The 19,837-nt window shown below is 36.1% G+C and overlaps 1 protein-coding gene across 7 annotated transcripts in view; it reads right to left on the bottom strand.

Moving 5' to 3' along the window:
- WWOX (WW domain containing oxidoreductase) overlaps nucleotides 1–19,837 on the bottom strand; it is a 509,240-nt gene that overhangs the window by 462,412 nt on the left and 26,991 nt on the right. For all 7 annotated transcript variants that reach the window (XR_010391474.1, XM_026107625.2, XM_064519731.1 and 4 more), the window contains exon 5: nucleotides 16,921–17,027. Coding sequence is in view for 6 of the 7 variants with exons in the window: in XM_026107625.2 (XP_025963410.1) it covers nucleotides 16,921–17,027 (107 nt within the window). In the remaining variant the exon portion in view is untranslated. The remainder of the gene's footprint in view (nucleotides 1–16,920; nucleotides 17,028–19,837) is intronic.

The following is a 19,837-nucleotide window of genomic DNA, read 5'->3' as shown; positions in this document are numbered from 1 at the left end:
GCAGAAAGCTAGGAATTAATAAAGTAAAGCAGGTAGTTACTCCCAGTGATGCTTTTTTTTGTTCGCTTTTGAAGTCACAGGACATTTACCATTCTAGGGAGACCATGGGGTAAGGATCATTTGAAGCCACCCAAGTTTCCATTCATACTATGAAGACTCTCTTCCCATTCTTCAACGTATTTTCAGGTCACCGCTGTCATCAGAACTACTCTTACAACTTGCTATGTGGCCTGCGTACAACCAGACTGGAACTCTTTCCTGCTCCGTAATAGCTGGGTTTTGGCATAAAACAGCCACCCCCACCTTTCTGAGTTGCAACAGAGGTGCCAGGATTGGCAAACCGAAATCCAGCCTCTAAGAGCTTCCTGCTCCAAGATAAGGCAATGCGCCAGCAACGTACACCATTATTCAGCTTACCCATCACTCGAGACCTACCACACATACGGAAAAGGAGTCCAGAAATGGACAACCAAAAATAGTTAAGCTAACAAGCAAGTTTCAAACTCGCTGTGGCTATTTCTAAGGCGGACTTTAGGCAATATAAGACCACCACAAGTAAGAAGAATCTTATCCCGAAGCGTGACAGCTCTAATAAGCTATGTCTTAGAATAGTATATCTTTAATCTAACACTATAGCCCTAAATCTGTTCTGGCTCTACAAATGCCTCTAGTTATTTCATTTTTATCAGCGCAGAAAATGAAATAAAAAGTATTTCATACTTAACACCAAACAGACCACGTTATCCCAAAGAAATGTGTTTAAATAATTTAGCTGTTAAAAGAATCTTTAACTATAAATGCACTAAATTCCAGTGCAAAAGATTAACTACAAAAGAAATTAACACTGCCCTAGGAAAGAGAGATAATATTTTTCTAAAGCTTTTTGATATGCTATTTTTTAGAATTAGATCTGGAGAGAACTAATATTTTTAAATGAGACTTTCAGAGCTACTCGAATCATAAAGTAGCATTTATGAAAGTTCTGGAATTCCGTGGAACTTCGGTTGTCCCACATTAAAAAAAGGATACAACCCTTATACCTTTACAGAAAAAATACCTAGCAATCAGATTTTTTCAGCGAAAAAGATACTTGAACAATATTCACCTAAAAAATGTTGCTCCTGGTACTTCCAACAACTTTGTCACAACATATCAAAGCAAAGTAACATTTTCTCCCCTCAACAACTTAAAAGTTTCCAGGGCTTTATCACCAGTCAAAGCAGTCTCTTTGCATTCTCCAATACAAGCTGACAATCTAGTGATACAGTACATTAAAAATCCTCTGTAGTATTGACTGCCTGAAGCTGATGCTCCCTTGCTAAATGCAGTGCAGTTCAATTAACAGCTCTTCAATATACAATTTAATTTTTCTTTCATCTTGATCCACAGCCGAGCTTGAAGTGAGGAATGCTGGAATAGATGTACTTCAAATATTGAAGCAAGTCTTTATAAATAAATCTATCAAAGCTGAAATGATTTCTGCCATAACATGACCAAACAGATGAACTTGAGTGTCTGGGACTTTCAGGTTTGTGCACTGTTTTTCTCAGCCTTATCAGTGCTGTGAATTGCTGGTGCAGGAAGGGGGAGACCCTCCACATACTCTCCCAAAGAGTGGGCGAGCTTTTCCCATACTTCATTGTTCTCAGGAACAAGAGGAAAAACATTTTTTTCCACTGACACTTAATAATACAAAGCATTTAAGGTATGAAAATCCAATTTATCACTGGTTTCACACCAACAGACTCAGGAACTTGTAACTCCACATTTCTCATATTACTTCAAACAGAAGCGTGTGTCACCAGTCTCCATTACAGAATCTGCACTTATCTGCGAGAACACCAATTCTGGACTGAAAAGTAAACATTTAATGCATAAATACTATCCAGCATATTTTTTCCCCTACTGTATAAAAGTACAAAATATGGTTCAAATTTTTTCTAGCTATTCATGCCATTTCACAAGAAAACATAAGCTTAATTTAACCAGGACAGAATGAAATATTGCATTTCAAAGTTAGCCTAAGTGGGACACTGCTGAGGGAAGCTATTAATATCTCTTACAGTGTACACGCTCAAGGAAACATTGAGCATAAGCTCATTTCTCATAGGTATACTACACGGCTTTCAAAATGGTAGGATTCACTACTGCTCATCAGAAAGGAAAACATTCTACTCTAAGCTAGAGGCATTTTCTACTCCTTAAACATATTCACAAAAACAAACTTGACAACACGTAGCGCCCCAGGTAGCAAAGCAGCGCTGCTGCCACGGAGGGCTCCCCACCAGCGGGAGATGAGGTACCAAGGCGCAGAGGCTCCACTGAGTGAACAGAAGCAGCACTGGGGGTACAGTAATCAGCTGCAGATGAATCGAGTCAAATTGCCTTTTCCCAAGCGATACGTTAACGCATAGCGAAATATATCGGTTTACTCCATTTGCGTCCGCATTTCTAACGGTATGAGTCAAGATTTTGAGGTTTTATTCATTGTTATGCTTTATTCTTCCTCTTGTATTTTTAATCACCTTATCTATGTTATCACTTTGAATGCTGAAAAAGCCTTCCGAACACTAACTAGTCTCATTACTGTCACCATTTCCTTTTTCCACATTATTTCTAGCCTTGCTACTTTTTTCTAATGTAACTCAGTACTGTATTTTAAATTGTCAGAGAAATAACATTTAGCATTTACAGTAATTAACTCATCATTACTTCGAATAACTACACTAATTGGTATGCTCTGCAAACCTGCAACACTGCAGAATTAAAAATAAACATAACAAAGATATAATTTACAACTAATCTATACTTACAATTAAAGTTAGTTTCAAGATTTATTTCATTCTATTATTTTTTATTAGCTACAGCAGACAGTAAATGGGGTGTACCATGTTCTGCTTTGCAAACACCTAGATTATAAAACATAATTACACAAATTAATTAGAAATGAATACATATATTCATGTCTTTGTTTGCAACCATAACATATTAAACATGATTATATTAATGAGCAGTTACCTAAAAATGATACAAAAATGTAACCATTTTTATATAATATTTTAGTGGCACAGCACTTCATTTTACTCAACGTGCAAGGGATCTAAGTACATATCAGATCATCTAACCAATGCCAACACATGGACCCCTACAAAAAAAATTTCAACTAACACCAGCTCAGTCTTTCACACTATCATCTGGCACAAAAAGACCCAAGCGCCATTTAAAAGCTCCCTGACAATACAAGGTATAAATGTCACCCTGGCACAGAGAGGCTCACCACCACTTAAATTCTCCTGATATGCTATTTTGAGGTTGCAAGGAGTATATAGGCTCATTTTCTACACAGCAAACTAGCAATTCTGTGCTAACTATTAAAACCTGGTTTGTCACAGCTGAATATAAGTCCTGAAACTTTCCCTGAAATTGGGTCCTGTACTCTTACCCATCCCTTCGCAAGGCTTCTCTAAGGTCCAACAGAGCCTAAAGTCACTCCAGTTCTGCCCACTGACAGAATACTTACACTTTCACTAACCTCGACACTTATAGGAACATAACTCTCCTAAGGATTTTTAGTCTTCTAAAAAATTTGCTTCCGAACACTCAATGGCACCAAAAGTTATTAGGCAAAGGAAGGACATGACACAATGACCGAGCATGCCTTGTCTCCCTGGGAAATCGGACTGAAGGTGACTCTTCAGAAAGCAAAGAAAGGAATAAAATAATTTGCATTTTTTTAAACCAAACAAAAGAGTGTTTATTCATTTGCTTAGACCAGATCAGTACTCACTGCACTTTCTCAGCAATGTCTACTTTTAAAATTGTATTGCTATCGCATTTCAAGCATGAGTAAAGCTTGCATTAGCAAAAACATTTATTTTGGCTCTGCCTTGGCAAAATAAGGGATATTAGCTATAAGCTTGTTTTATCAATTCAACTGCATCCACATAAAGACTGTCTACCAAGACAATTAAGTGGGATCAGATATGCCTCACCAGTCCATTGATCAATATCTATCAGGTCAACAAGAACTTGTAGCACAAAACCCATCTAAGGTCTCTTCTGAAGCAGCATAATGTGGTGTGTTTAGGACCTTTAAGTACAATTGGTTATGTGTCAGCATGGCCCACAAACACCTAAGGTCTAAGAGATCTAACAACACTCCAGCTGAAACAAAACTGCATTCAGATCATAGTACGACCCTCATAAGAATGAGGAAAACCGAAAGATCAGATCTATACTACAAATTTGCATAGCCAGCATTGCCATATTAGCAAGAATTTTGAGGACCTGAAAGAGGCATCTGTAAAGTAAAAGTCTAAGGTAAAGACAGTTTTCTTGATGTTTGTCTTTTTTTTTTTTAACCCAAAATTAAAGAAAGAATCATTTTTATGAAAATAGAAAAATATTTATTTACACGTTTTATGCTATTATTTCCTTTGCTCTTTACATACTAGGACCAGCTATTTAAGATTAATTTAGGTGGTTCAAGGCTTGTATTACAGATCCCGACCAAAAATTGAAAACGACCACCAAAACCAGTCTCCTCAAGCATCTTCTCTGCTCCTTAAGAACAAGAGCTTCCCCCAAATCAAATACATCTCGGTCCTTTTACAGCAAAACATTCCTTTCATTGCATGAATTCAACACTTCCATCTGATGAGTAAAAGTTTATTTTTGAAGTCAATGCTGTATCTCTCAGTTATCTCAAATGAAATACTGAAAAGAACAAGTTCAGCACACTATTATTTATTTTTACCACTGTTTTAGAAAGTTATATACCAAGTAATAAAGTTGCTTTTGCAAAGTGATGCATTGAGTATCTTTGTTGAGACGAAATTAATAGAGGCTTCACGCAGAAACTGGAACAGCTTGATTGTATTTGCAATCTATTTTTTCCTTATAAATATCCCTTCATGAAAAGTGTACATATTACTGAAGGAACAAGAGTTGCTGTTTAGAAAACATAAAGTGCTTACCTCTTAATTGTAGGGTAGCATCACAGTCAATCTATTCTGGTTCAGAGCTGTCACAGGTAAACTCAAAATGAGTTTTTAACAGTATGAACTGCATTCAAATGTAATGCATGCATTCCCCTTTAGCACAATTGGGAAGGCACATACATGAAGTTCCTCCTTCCAAGACATAAAATAGAAAGGAGCAACAAAGATTTTTAAATTACCTTGCTTCATAACGAAAGGGTAGCTTATATCTTGCATACTCCTTCAACACAGCTCTAATTAATCTGGAACTCTTACTGAGCTTGATTTAAAAAAAAATGACCACACACAAGCACAAGAAAGTGCAATCACCTTTTTATGTTCAACATTAAGTAATAACACAAATTATGCCAGATATCTCAACACTCGTAAATTAAGTGTTGACAAATGCATGCAGACACAGACTTAAAATTTTAGCCCTTTAAAACAATCTTCATTCATATGGGATATTTAGGGTCGGATCTATAACTCTTCAAGAAAACAGAAAAATCACCATTTCAAGTGGGCTTTGGAAAGTGACCTTCTAACGAATAAAACAAATATGTTCTTCTGGACAGCAGCACAACTTTGACACACCTTAGGCTTACAGCCTCATTAAATGAAGCAACATACGCATTTTCAGGACAATGACAATAATTAATCTTACTCTTATGACAACAAGGATGCCTGTACTGGGTCAGATGAAAGGTTTCAACACTTAAGTTGTGAAATCACCTAAAAACCCTGACTATTTTGGATCCTGGTTGGATCACTTTGTCCTTGGACACGTGATAAACAAGAGTTCTCATCATGCACTGCTATAAGAAAGCTTTTCAAAGAAAGCAATGTAATTTCTGGCAGCTAGCAGGAAGTGTCATGAAATGAGATAAAAGATAAAGTAACTGCCCACTAAAGAGAAGTCCAGGGGTCCAAATCCAGTACTCTTTCTCCCCCCCAAAAATCATCAGGATAAAAAGGAGCAAAAGGATTAGTAGAAATAAGAAATGACAGCAAATTGAGCAAACATATAATACTTCAACTTCATAATAAAAGGTTTAGAAATATCATTGACAAGCAAACAAATTGATAGTGCCTTTTGAGCACTCTATTTAGTAAGTCTACTTTTCCATGTATTTTCTGTATTCTTCTTGAACTGCGCCTATGGTTGTTTTAAGTCACTTTTGCTCCTCTGCAGTCATATAACCCAGATCAATTATATTCAACCTTACAAGCTGTTGTGGACCATGAACCAAGTCAGTGCTTCTGTTCATGCCCTTGCACTAGTCACTGCTAAAGAACTATTGATGATCCAGCAATTACCATCCTTTCCTTTTTCACTGCATAACAGTTATGTAGAGTCATAATACACTCTGCTGGAGTTAGTACATTCCTCTTCTACTTTGTGGCATAGTCTTTATGTTCAATGCTACAGTAGAACTGGTACAGACCTTAATATTTTTGTCTTCAGCAGTAAGTATTCTTTAAACTTTAGCACAGTCTCATCAGCACTGCAGTTATATGTCGTATAGCTTGAAAGATGGGAAGCGAATAACTTCTTTGCTTTTTCTTCCCTGTACTCAGCTCAACCAAAAAAAGTATGTCTACTTAAAAAGACTAATTTAACATATTCACAATTTGGTTAAAACCCTAAGAAAAACAGGTAAATCTTATGGGACCAAGTTCTTCACATCCCAGATTGTGTGACCCAAACTAAATTGTTTCGGATCTGAACATTTAAAACTCCAAACACATGAACACTGAGACATCTGTTTTGGTTTTAATTTAATTTGGAGCAACTTTGAGCGTCCACATGAGTAAAAACCTTTTTCACATTCATAAGTAACAAGAAAAAACAAGAAAAAGCACCACATATAAGTTAACAGGTGTTTGCATTTCAGTTTATAAATAAGACTAGCTTTTACTATGAAGTATTCAGTTTCTCCAGCAAAAGTGTTCAAAGACTGATGCACATTCAGTTACCACAAGCTAAACATACTGTTTACAACTAATACTAATAGATATCCCATCCTTTACACTTATCATAATGAAATAAAGTTGTTTTTTTTTTCCCACTGTGAAAATCAATTGCATGGAGATCTAGGAGATCTAAGTGTTAGCTTTTTGTTTACTTTTTATAAAAATAAAACTGATCTGGGGACAAAACGACCCACTAGATTTCACCATGACTTTCATAAGAATTATCACGGTACACATTAAATCATTAGCAAGAAACAATGCTGCCTGTTAGTTTAAAAATGCAGAGAATGAAATTCATTGCAGAAGCAAAAGAGGGCCAATAATGTAATTACAACACTATGCCTGTGTAGTCTGAGTTAATGTTATTATTTGACATTGCAAGGCTATGCTTTTTCCCAGGAGCCTCCATGGAGACAAGGTTCACTCTAATTGGTTCCAAAGCACAACCTACCAACAACAGCCTTTCCTCAGGACCAGTAATGGTAATTTCCACACGACTGTAAATAGTGTTTGCAAACAATACAAACATGGTAATAAGAGGCTAGGTGGGTAATTAATGTGGTTACAAAGCAGCTTATTTGCATTTTTATTTAAAACTGCCTTCTTTAAAAAGCAGCTCAGATTTCTTTTTGCAAAAGGAGCCTTGGTTAAGGAATAGAGCAGTAATTACTCTCTTTAGGGGTTCTTTTATACATCCTTTAGGGAATTAGAATGAAAAGATAAGCAGAATTATAAAGGGAATCATGTAAAATATGAAATGCACTATAAACACTTAGTACTGTATTTACCATAAGCTAAGCTTGTCTTCTTCATTAATGGAATATATTACAAGCTTATGTTACAATCAGATTAATTGTGAAGATGGTTAAAAAAATTACAACCAGCCACTTTAATTCCCCCTCTCCACCCCCAGAACTCGATACTAGAAATCTAATGCCAGTAGAGCTCCGTTTATGTAAGAAGAATGCATCTACCTATATTAAACATGAGAGTTTTCAAAGTCAACAACACAAAATAGTTTTAAAAACAGATTCTGGAATGGAAAGATTCAGAAAAAGATCAAAACCAAGTTACACTAGTATATGTAAATTATCAGTGAAAAAACAAAAACTTCTCTGTAGTCTATAAGCTAAACACAGTCAATGTACAAAGGCTACGATGTTTTCAATACAGGCTTCTACTGCCTGACTTTTAATATTGTTCAGTATATATTTCCTATTGTTGAGTATATAATATTTCCTAGTGTCATTTAATTGGAGGCTAAGTATGAAGTGCAGTTTTAAAGGGACTATTGTGTTTTTGGGGTTTGCTTTTAAAAAAGCTCATGCTGCATTTAAGCAGCATTATTACAATGCTGAAAGCATGATAGGGCTTTTGTAACTCACAATTCCAAGTTTAAGAACAGCAGGGCTGTGCTAGAGAAACAAGTCACAAAAAATCTCAACACTTCTACGTATCAAATTCTGCTGACTGAAGGGAAAAGTTAAGAAATAGTAAGATACTGCAACTTGCCTCAAAATTGCATACGTGCACGTGTGTGAGCATCTCACAGATTTTGGAAGGTGAATGGAATCATAAGATCAGAAGTAATTTAATCTACTCCAAAGACAACTTTGTCTTTACTGCAGGAAATCACACTTAACTCACAAACTACCTTAAAATTCTTGCAACCCCATAGCTGTCAGAGCACTCTCTTGATTTCTATCAGCCTGTGAATTTATACAGTATCAAAAAATTCCAATCCAGTCTAGAAATTCAAAACTAAAGGAGCAATGTCGGGTAAACTGTATGCTCCAGACCATTTATTCACCACATTATTCAATTATCTTTTTAGGAGCAGTAAATCTCTTGTACAATGCATGAAAACAACCTACTAAGAGGACATTCAGGGACCAGACTGTACTGGCAAATTCTTTCCAAACTGAAATACTCCTCCACAACTAATAAACTTTCTGTCCATTCTCAAGGAAAAATTACCTTCTGCAGACTAAATAATAACCACTATTGTGACAAAAAGTCTATGATTTATAGGTCTGCAGGATCTTGTGGAACTCAAATCTATGTGAAATTCTATAATCTGTGGCTCTGCAGGATTTTTTGGAAACAGTCCTCATGTGCTTCTTGCACTTCTTCGGGAATATTGGCTTGTACCAAGGGATGGATGAGGCAGGCAGTAACCACCCCAAAAGCTCTTCCATGTTTTGATGGGGCTTCAGTAAACTGCACAAGGGAAGGATCAGAATGGCTTACAAGCAGCAAAGGATACCCTCCCCTCCCTCTGCCAAAAGGATATCATGTCCTTATTCCCAGCACTGCCATAAAAGCAATCTTCACTTATCCATTCACCCTACATACCATCATCCCTCCTACTTATGAAGCTAATCTGTCGCACTGTTCTTCTCCAGCATCCAATTTTTCATCATTAGTAGAAATCCTTCTGCTCATCTTATCACTTTTTGTAAGGAAGTCCCCATTTATATCAACATTCCACATTACAGTGGTTTTTCCTCATATCTGAGGAAAAGATGAAGGAAAACAGACTTCTGCCTTTTACAGAATAGTTGTTACTTCATTCATATTACCAGATTTCTCTTTTCAAAGTGTTATTTCCTACACCTGTAAGAACTCCACTGTGCTAACCACTTCAGATTCTCCTCCCCCTTGCTAGATATCACTAAACTACTTCTCCTGCACTTACTACCTATATTATCACCATAAGAAATATTTTACCACTTAAATATGTACCAATAATATAAACCAGGAACTTAAGATCTTCAGTAGTCAATGCTAAAAAAAAGACAGTAAGACAATAACCCCCACCCCAAAAACACCACAACAATTTTTATATCTACGTTTTTAATCCTTTTTCATTAAATAAGAAGCAAACTCTGAGAACATTTAGTGCTGAAGTTATTGCTTGCTACCAGTACAATGAAAGTTGATGTGACAATACAGGGTAGTAAGCATAAAGAAGTATCATGAAAAGCAAATATTTGCAGAATCCAGAATACAAAGACCTTGGCAGGGACCTAAGCTATTTTTCCTGTGTATTATTGCCATAAATTATCACACACACCCAAAGAATTAATATCAACCCAGCCAAAAAGAGGATTTATATATTTCATTTTGAGTACAGGGTAGCAAAGATCAAAAACTGATTCAATATTTTCTACAGATATTTTCAAGTAGGTAAGAGTATGGTTATATTTTAACAAACCTTCTCCATTTTTATCCACTTTCGTATTTAGCATACACATGATTTTGAATCACAGCTCTATCAACTGAGCCAGAATCAAAATATTTCCAAGCTCTTATAACCCTACTGAGAAATTAAACAGACATTATATTAACCATTTTGAATTATCCATAATGTTTAATGGAAATAGAAGCCATATGAAGTCTTAAATGCTTGGAAAATGCCTTCCAAATCCTCTAAAGCCTCCTGCATTCACTCACACTGACTAGTGGTCTGCTTTATATTTCGTAAGTGTAATTACTTTAAAATATCACTGTATTTATCTAGACAATAAAACTTTATCTTTAGTACAGTAATGGTGCAGGGCTAACCATAGATGAAGATGTAGGTATGAAAGAGTTCAGCTGCAGAGAGAACAGCAACTCTTGCATCAATGATATTAGGATTCAGAAGGATGCCCAACCCTCAAAGTTAGGGGCTTAACACATCTGCTATATAATTCAGACTCTGTTTTACAGTGGTTTCATTACTAACCATAAAAACTGTAACAGTGGAACTGTATAAACAAACTGAACAGTGTTTTTACTGTAAAACATGAATGTAATATAAATATTTGTCTTTCCCTTTTCTCAGCATCTGTAATGAGAGCAAATTCATGCCATATGTTTACAGTGTATGAAAAAGATAGATCTTAACAATTCATCCATGTAAATGTTGGCTAAACTGTTTAATGTTTTTAACTTTGTGGGTGTTTCTCCCCCCCCCCCCCCCGAATTTTCCTTATGAATCATTAAAAAGCTTCCTGCTCTTGTCAGTGACTACATTCACTCACTTGGGGCTATTTTTACAGATGAATCTCGCAGCAGAGCTTGAAGATCACAGATTTCTCACTGATAACAAGATCAATAGCTCTGAAAGGTAGAGATATGTCCATGTGGATAGTTACACTCCCAATATACAAGTCCGCAAACTGAAAGAAACTGCCACCTCAGAACATGTGAGAAGACTTCAAAATACAAAAGCTACTGCTAACTGGCTCCTTATATTAGCAGACTGTACTATATTCAATTTTTCTTAGTGCTGCATATGCATTTTAATACTGCTTAAAATTATGGTAATCATCATGTAACAATTAATTTTCTAGCTGTACTTGGAAGACAACTTTGCAACCCACCTCACCGTCCTAAGGTGTCTCAACCGGGCAGATTACTCCTACAGGAACTTACTAAATTATATAACATTACAGCCAAAGCCTTTCATAGCGCTCTCAACCAGTATCAGTGCTAATAACATCTGATTAATGCTCATATCATCAACTCTGCTAGTAACATCAGGACTGATTCAATTCATATTACAGTCAATTGGAAGATTGCTTCACTTCAGAAAGATTTGGATCAGACCCTTAAAAAGAAAAAAGCATTATATTCAGCAACAGCAATAATATTTTAGTTTGAGTATCTAGGGATGTAAGCGAGACAAAGTGGTCAGAGGGTTGTTGGGTTTTTTTTTGTTGTTGTTGTTTTTTTTTATTACAGCACCATTTAACTTAGTAAAAGCACTGCCTCTCCCTACAGGGCCTTTTCTCCATAGCGAGAGAATGACTCCTTTCTTCTGGATTCTTCAGCATGGTCACCTACTCAGAGCTCTGGAGGATGAAATATGTCTGTATATTGCAAGCTTTTACAACCCTGTATATCACACACTGAGGGCTTTTGCACCAACAACATACAGGTTTAGAACGTCACGCTTAGAAACAACGTGATACTGTATTACAAAATGATGACACGATATTAGAAATGTTTTCACAGAAATGTGTATGCTCTACAGTATAATATTCCGAAATATTTTCTATTCGAAGAGATTACTTTTTAAAAGCTTTTATTTAGTAACACTTTGGAAACTCCATTAGTATCAAGAGACAAAGCCTAAAATTGTTTTTGTTGGGTAGAACCATGTTTTACAGAGCTATCCTGCATTCTAAGCACATACACCAAAACCAGTAAACCAAGGGCATCAGTGGAGACCAAACACCACCTGGCAAATTAGCCCTCCTTCCTTCAAGGGGGAAACAAATATTAAAAATAAATAAATAAAAGAATTGTTGCCCATATTCTGCAGAAACACAGACCAATTTGTGTGTAATCTATCCATGCTTTGCAAGATTACAACTGGAATACAAAGACTCACTTATCAGCTTTTAATTTCATTCAGTTACTTGATCAGCAAGAATATAAATCACCCCTTAGGTGGAGAATACTTTGGGGAAAGGAAAACAGTCCGTCAGGCTTATTTTTTTGATTTTTTTTCCATAGGTATTCTCTCTTCTGTTGTCACTTCTGTACCTTATAAGTTTCCATATATAAAGGAAACCAAATTTTTTTAAGCAGTTTAATCTTTCTTTGATGTAGCTAAATGCTTAATTCTGAGAAATAATTACACAAGAAACATTACACTTTTTATGAAATATTAAACTTACAATTTATCTTTTAGTATCTACTTCAAAGACTATTTGACAGGAGTAAATAAATGAGAGCTCCTTGGCAATAAAAGCTGTGATTCATGAAATATTTTATTCATTCATCCTCTTAAGAATTTTCTTGAGACTACCGCAAACATCTGGAGCTATGTAGTCCTATCCAACCATTATGCTTATACTCAATTAGAAAATTATATCAATAATAATGTAAAATAAATTACCTAGCTTCTCTTCCCAGAGCATGGATTTCAACGTTCGTCAGAGCAACTATGTGTACAAACAGCGCTGTAGTGTTTTTCATTAAGCCTTAAAGTCAATTAAGCTACGAATTGGAACAATCATTCCTCCTTTGCAAAGTATTGATATTTTTTCTTGGCTGCTTTCAGGCCTTTTCACTACTCAAGGAGAGATTTATGTTTGACAATTTCTTTCTGATTAAAATGAATCATAACTCTAGAATTCTAATTTCCTCTTTTCTGAGCAAGAAATTATCAAACAGTTTTAAATTGATATTGAACGTCATCGTGCATGAACAACATTCATTTTCAGGATATCAAATGTAAAGCTATACTGATCTCTCTCTTTGTCTGCTTCTTTTACATTCTCTATGTATATAAAGAATATCAGATTGTTCCAATATAATCAACTACATCTCTCTATTAAAATTATATTTGACAGACTAGCTAGACCAGTCGCATTAAAACCTGTCACAGTGCTTTACACGAGGCAATTCCCTCTCTATCTGCAACATTACCAAAAATTCTGCTGTACTTTTGAAAGAAAATATCTGAAATACTGCAGGCTGCAAACAAATGTCATAGTTATCAAAAATAATTAGCAAGTTTGTAAGGGTAATCCCTGCCCAACTGGCTCAAACTCTCTATAAAGCAGCTCTTCAGACAAACTGCTGAAAACAAACTTTTCTAGATTTGTCTCCAACAGCCAATTAAGATCAATATGAATTTGATTTTTTTAAATGTCTAGAATAGCAGCTGATCTGCCAAATCTTGTTTTCTCTGGTTATGCCGCCTGTTTTCTAAAAACCTTAACAAATGGACTTTTTCATGCCATTTAGCTGTCCCAATTTCTCTTCAGACACTTGATTTTCAGCATTCAGTAAAAGCAGACTATTCGAAAACTTATTTTTTGCCTAACGACTTACTTAGAAGTACAACAGGGCCAAAGAAGAAAAGCTGCACTGCTGCAGACACTTATTTAATGGCACTCCAGACTATGATCTCACAAATAAACTCACTAACAGAAACAGCTGGATGGTTTTCCTAAGTACTGTTATGCATCCTACACTTCATTTTTGAATGCTGCATTTCAGTAGTGGGGGGGCCCCTCGGGGGTGGGAGGTGGGGGTTCAACTGTATTTTTTCCAGAAATATTTCAGGCTTTAGTTTAATACAGACCATCAATTAGATAATTGTCAAAACTTGAAATAATAATGGTTTCTTTAAGTACTTTTAATTGCTTATTTTGTATTCTTCCAAAATAACCACAACTCTTTTCTGCTTCCTTCACAAGGAATTGCAAATGCTCCATATCAAACAACAAAAGGATGAAAAAGTTTGAGTTTTAGAGCACACTGCCCCGCATAAAAAGGCAGCATAGGATATACATTGCTTTTGGTAATATATGTTTGTTATTGTAAAACCACTGATTTCCTTATCATGGTACACTTAAGACATTTAAACACTCTAGAATTCATTCTGGCAAACATCTGACTTATAAAAAAAAGTATAGTTATAAAAAACGATTTTTGGACAAACAGCTGAGGAGTAGGCATTTATCTACCTCAGAATTTCCACCCCCTCAAAACACTGGATGCAGAAGCTACTGAGAGCACAACTCAGAGATTCAGTCTCAAAAACACTTGCGAGAAAACATAATGCAAGCGGACAGAGCTACCGAGGCCAAAACACTACCCGAGCAGCGGGTACCTGGGGCTTTGCCAGGCTGCATCCTGAAGAGGTGCACTTTTAAGAAACAGATCTAAACTGAAAAGTAAAGATCAAGTGAACCAATCTCCTTTCAATCATTTTACCTTCCGTAGGAATAAGGAAGACAAAATTTGTGGATGTTTTAAAGCTCTTTACAACAGGATACAATAGTTACAGCTACCTATCAAGAATTCAGTTAAACTACATTCAGGAGATGTTGATATTTTTATTTTTCTTCAACTCTTTAATTTTAGCAAAGAATTTTTTAATTAATGACTCCCTACTCTGCAGTTATATAGATATAATACACAATTTTTTGTATTAGTATTTTAATTTTATTATCAATCAATCAAATTAATCTTTGTCTTTCTGTTTTCAGGAACTGACTTTGGGGCAGGCTTTTGTGTTTGTTTTCCTCAAGACTGCTTACAATTTCATGTAAATTTTAAGCATCTTGTAATTCATCAACTAATTCTCTCCTGGTTACACACTCCAAGTAATTAAAGTTCAGTAATAACTTATTCTTTCTGGTCCAGCACCTGCATTTCATTTGTTTATTTTCCCAGAGTCATAAATCTGAGGGACTGTCAAAGTGCCATAATATTAGTGCAATAATCAAAGTTAATTAGTCCCTCTCAATAAACAACAACAAAGCCATTACAAAGATGCATTGAAGGTTTTCCAGCTACCCAGTTTACAGACGAGATTCTTTTCTGAACAATTAGAATTGGAAAACTCTTAGTAAATAAATATAGTGTTTCTGAGGTAATCTGAACTTCAGTGATCTTCATTCAATTACCAATTCATTAACTTTTGGTGAGAAAATATACATACTAACACAAGTACTCCTGAACTCACATTGCCTTAGAATGCTCAAAAAGAGTTCAGAAATATGTGGGTGATGTGGTACACATACATATATATATATATATATATATATATATATAGCTATAAATAGCGAAATATAGATATAGTTATATTTAGTTGGGTTGGGACTACTAAATTCTAAAGACAGAATACCTCCAAGTCCAGCTCTGTTGCAAGAAAACGGACAGGCAACAAGCAACAAGCCCTATGCTTGCTATTATTGGAATTCTCTGGGAATTTCATGTTATTGAAACGGAAACAAAAGAAAATACTTTTAATATGAAGAATGATCAATGGGAAAAAGAAAGATGTGGTGAGAAGTAAGGAGGGAAAAATAAAGTCATTAACTTTACCCGAACAAGAGAAAACAGCTTAAATCTTTTTTTCCTTTGTTTCTTGAAGAAGTTTGGGGTTCCAAAAATTAGCAATATTACAAGCACCACTTATTTGGAAATAATTGCTTGTAAATAAGCACTACGTTTGTTTTTCACTAGTAAACATAACTATCTTCAGACTATTTATGTGGATACACTAATATTATTGAGTGCTCTCCCATATCATCTGGGAGCAGTCAAAATATTTTCAAGGCCTGGGAAATAAAGCTAAAAGCACTCATCACTAATTTTAACAGCCCACAAAGAAAATTCCAACAATATGACCCCCTGGTTTATTATTCAATTAAAGCATATAAGACTGTCAATGGATCATCTCCTCAGAGTCAGTAGTCATAGGAAGTTTAGACAAAACTTCCTGCAATCCTTACCAGTAAGTAAATGATTGTGGGAGGAATAAATTAAAAATGCTGCATAAATTTTAATACGGGCCACAGAAGATGCAAAAAGAGGGGGGCAAGAGGAGTTAGGAGTGAAAGAAGAACAAGGGAATAGAGAATACAGAGGAGCTTGTATTTGCATGACAAAGTGGAAGGAGAAAAAAAAAGGAAGAAACAAGAAGAAAAAAATGTTAAGGCAGACCGCCCAGTAGCAATGGTGTTGGGGCTGAGAGATTGAGAAAGAAAAATGTTTTTAGCTTTGAAAAGTATATGAATAGTCCCCTGAAATCTCCCATAGTACAAAACTATAGGCAAAATAATGGCTGTTGCTAATACCAGGGAGCCTACACTCTGCTCGCTAGCTATACGGTTTGGTATTTGCATTGTCCTGCCCTATGAGCTATGAAACGTGCCTCGGTGGTTCTTTCAAGCTTCTTAGCCCTTACAAAGCATTTACACGTAACATGGATAACAGGATGTCAAGCCTTGCAGTCTAACACGGTTATAAAAAATGAAATCTCTATTATTCTGGTATACCAGTGACTGAACAGAGTACTACGAAATAAGGGAAAAGGCTTTTTCCTCAAATTCTTGTGCAGAAATTAAGTATCTATGTAACTGCTTGTAGAGCACAGAAGTCTTCATGCCTGTGCTTTATTTTGAAATTAGAAAATACAGCTTAACGTTGGACACTATAGATATTTACTTACCCATTCCGTAAGAATGCGTTGTACAGCATCATTGCCTCTTGACATATTTCTGCAGGCCAGGATAACATAAGCCCCATGCAGTGCAAGAGACTTTGCAGTTTCAAAACCTATGATAAAACATTTCGCTAGTCAGACATAGATCTTAATAACAAATCAGAGCAATAAAATTACCTGAAAAGAGGAGCCAAACACTTCAGTATTCTAACCCTATCTGCAGTCTGACCACCTGTTTGCTAGTCACTTGGTCCCATCTTTTAAGTGCACATATGGAAAAAGATACATACTTCACTTCGAACAGGTCTTTGAGACAACAATTATATTTTGTGCAAAACAGGCACGGAATCTTTAAAAAGCAGACCTCAATTTCTGTCTCAGAGTCTTCAGCTGTTAGAAAAGCAGAAATATACTTCCTCCTTTCTTGTTTTACTGTGAAGAATGAGCCATACACTGAGGCTGTAGACCTGCTATGTCTGACAAGCCTGCACGGAATGCCATAGGACTGTAAGTCTGAGCTCTGGGTAGTCAGCCTTTGCTCAGTCTGAGGGTCACCTGTGGCAGGAGGGATCGTTCAGTGGGAAGTGTGATGGAATAAGCAGCAGAATCATATGGAGATAACTGCTCCATTTTCTGATCTGAACACCATCCCACCCTTGGGACACTTGCGCACAAGAAAAGGGGACCACAGACACAACCAAGCCTTACTCCACTCCCGGCAGGGGGTTACCAAACCCATTCTTGGAGAACAAAATTCTACCTGGGGAGATTACAATCTATTACAGTATATGTTACTATCTGTGCACTTCAAAATCTTTCCTAAAAATTTGCCTGAATAATCTGAGTAAATTCAATTCATGTTTTTGTCCTATCATTACTTGATATGGAGAACAACTCTTCATGACTTCTCATTATAAATAAATGATCAAATACTAGAAGCTTTGCAAGTAGTTTCAATACATCGGATATAGTATCACAAGGCTAAATAGGTCAATGGATAAACCAGATGATCCAATGAAAAAGCAAATTCATGAAAAATTCTCTCTTTTTCATAACTTACTGATCTAACAACCTGCAAGCGCGTTCTTTCCAAGTCCAAAACAAAGGAGGACAGAGAGTTCATGCCCTACTACAGTTTAAGTGTAGCATGAATCCATATCCCCAGCTTTTCCTTTCATACAAACTTTCACGGTCAATTCCTTGACCACTGTACACGGTGAGTCTTTTTTTTTTGCACAATACTGCTAATCAATTCTCTCCCATTCCATATTTGGGCTCTTCACTCCTTCTTTCTAAAAAAAGGCTTTAGACTTGTGTTTACTGAATTCCAGCTTGCTAGTTCTGGACTGCATCGCAATGCAATCAGTTCAAACTATGAAACTGACACCAAGAGCTGCAACTCTTTCCACCTCGACATCATTTACAAGCATTGTAGTGTACTCTATTTCATTGTCCAACACAATCACAAAAAGCTCAATAGAAGTTGGTCCTAGGCGAACTCATTTAATCGGAAGTATCTGTAACAATTTACACTGAGATGATGAGTCCTTGGGAGTGCAGAATGCCCACATCAAAGTGCAAAGGGTTAGGTCAGAAACTGGGTTCCTGTTGCGGTGAGCAACCTGTTTGTGGTGTATTCAAGATCAGCATTGGGCATCCCTCTCCATGGAGAACAGTAACCATGAAAGACATTTCCATCCAGCTGAAAGAGGCATAACACGGCTTAATGAATTCCAATTAGACAAGCTTAAACTAGAAAATGAGGAACCAAATTGAAATGCCCAACAATTTCAGTATGTGCAGAATAGGAAGAGGATATCTGTTCTAGCTTTATGACATTTCAAGCATGTTCATGTTTTCCCTTTAGAAACTGTTTACCTAAAAAGCCTATTAAGATAGGCTGTCTCACTTTCAAAAAGCCCTGGAGCAACAGAATTCAGTTACAGCACGAGACATAACTTACATTATAGAAACAACAGACACCAAGACAAATTTATACCATTCTCTGCAATTACATACTTATGGTATTTAAGTCCAAGCAATTTTCTTGTATCTCTTTTAAAGCCATTCATTGTACCAAGCAACTTTAATTACCTGGGTAATTCATTGCACGCACATGAATTCAGCTACAGCATATACAAAGATTCCCCTGTTCCTAACTCCACTTCAAATGTATTTAACCATGATTTTTCATGTAACTAGTGTAAGATATGTTGTACCAGAGCACTATTAGCTAGCTGTATGCATCTTGTTTTGCACAGTAACACTTATTTTTACCAGCCTACCATATTATTAAAAACTGGGTAGAATCTCTGGAAATACCGTTCTTTTCTACTGTTATACAGAGATAAGGAGCTGGCAATTGGCTTCATTAGCTAAATGTGATGATGTTTAGCTAACTCTATCCCATGTCACACTTTGTACAAAATAATAGATTCCATGCCTCAGTTACAGTTAATAACTTGATTCTCATGATGAATGAAACTGAGGAAGATTAAAATCAAACCAAGTAAGTTACATGCTGCAAATTTAGGCTATTTTAACACCACCTTGATTCTTCCCTGCAAATTTGCTGATCTGTGTTAAACATCCCTCTTTAGGACTTACTCCTCTCTGGGCTACCAAAGGATTATTTTTTCACCTTTAGGCAGACACTTTCTGAATCCTTCCATGAAACTGTGCTCGAAAAACCTTCTCTTCCGAAGATTTTAAAGAATCAGTCCATCCTTCCATTCAAAATACAGCCAAAGGTCAAGTGGTGAGGTTTGCCCCATCAAACATATTTTAAGCTGCTAGCTCATTTGTTAGCACACTTGCACTGTATTTAGGACAGCCAGACTTATGCAAAAGGAGAAAAACAAATCCAGGCATCCCAAAGCACATAAAGGTTCCAATTCAACTACTGAATTACTGGCTACAGGTA

The sequence above is a fragment of the Dromaius novaehollandiae genome, chromosome 13, assembly GCF_036370855.1.
Source record: "Dromaius novaehollandiae isolate bDroNov1 chromosome 13, bDroNov1.hap1, whole genome shotgun sequence".
Lineage (NCBI taxonomy): Eukaryota > Metazoa > Chordata > Aves > Casuariiformes > Dromaiidae > Dromaius > Dromaius novaehollandiae.
This window is presented reverse-complemented; position numbering and strand designations above follow the sequence as displayed.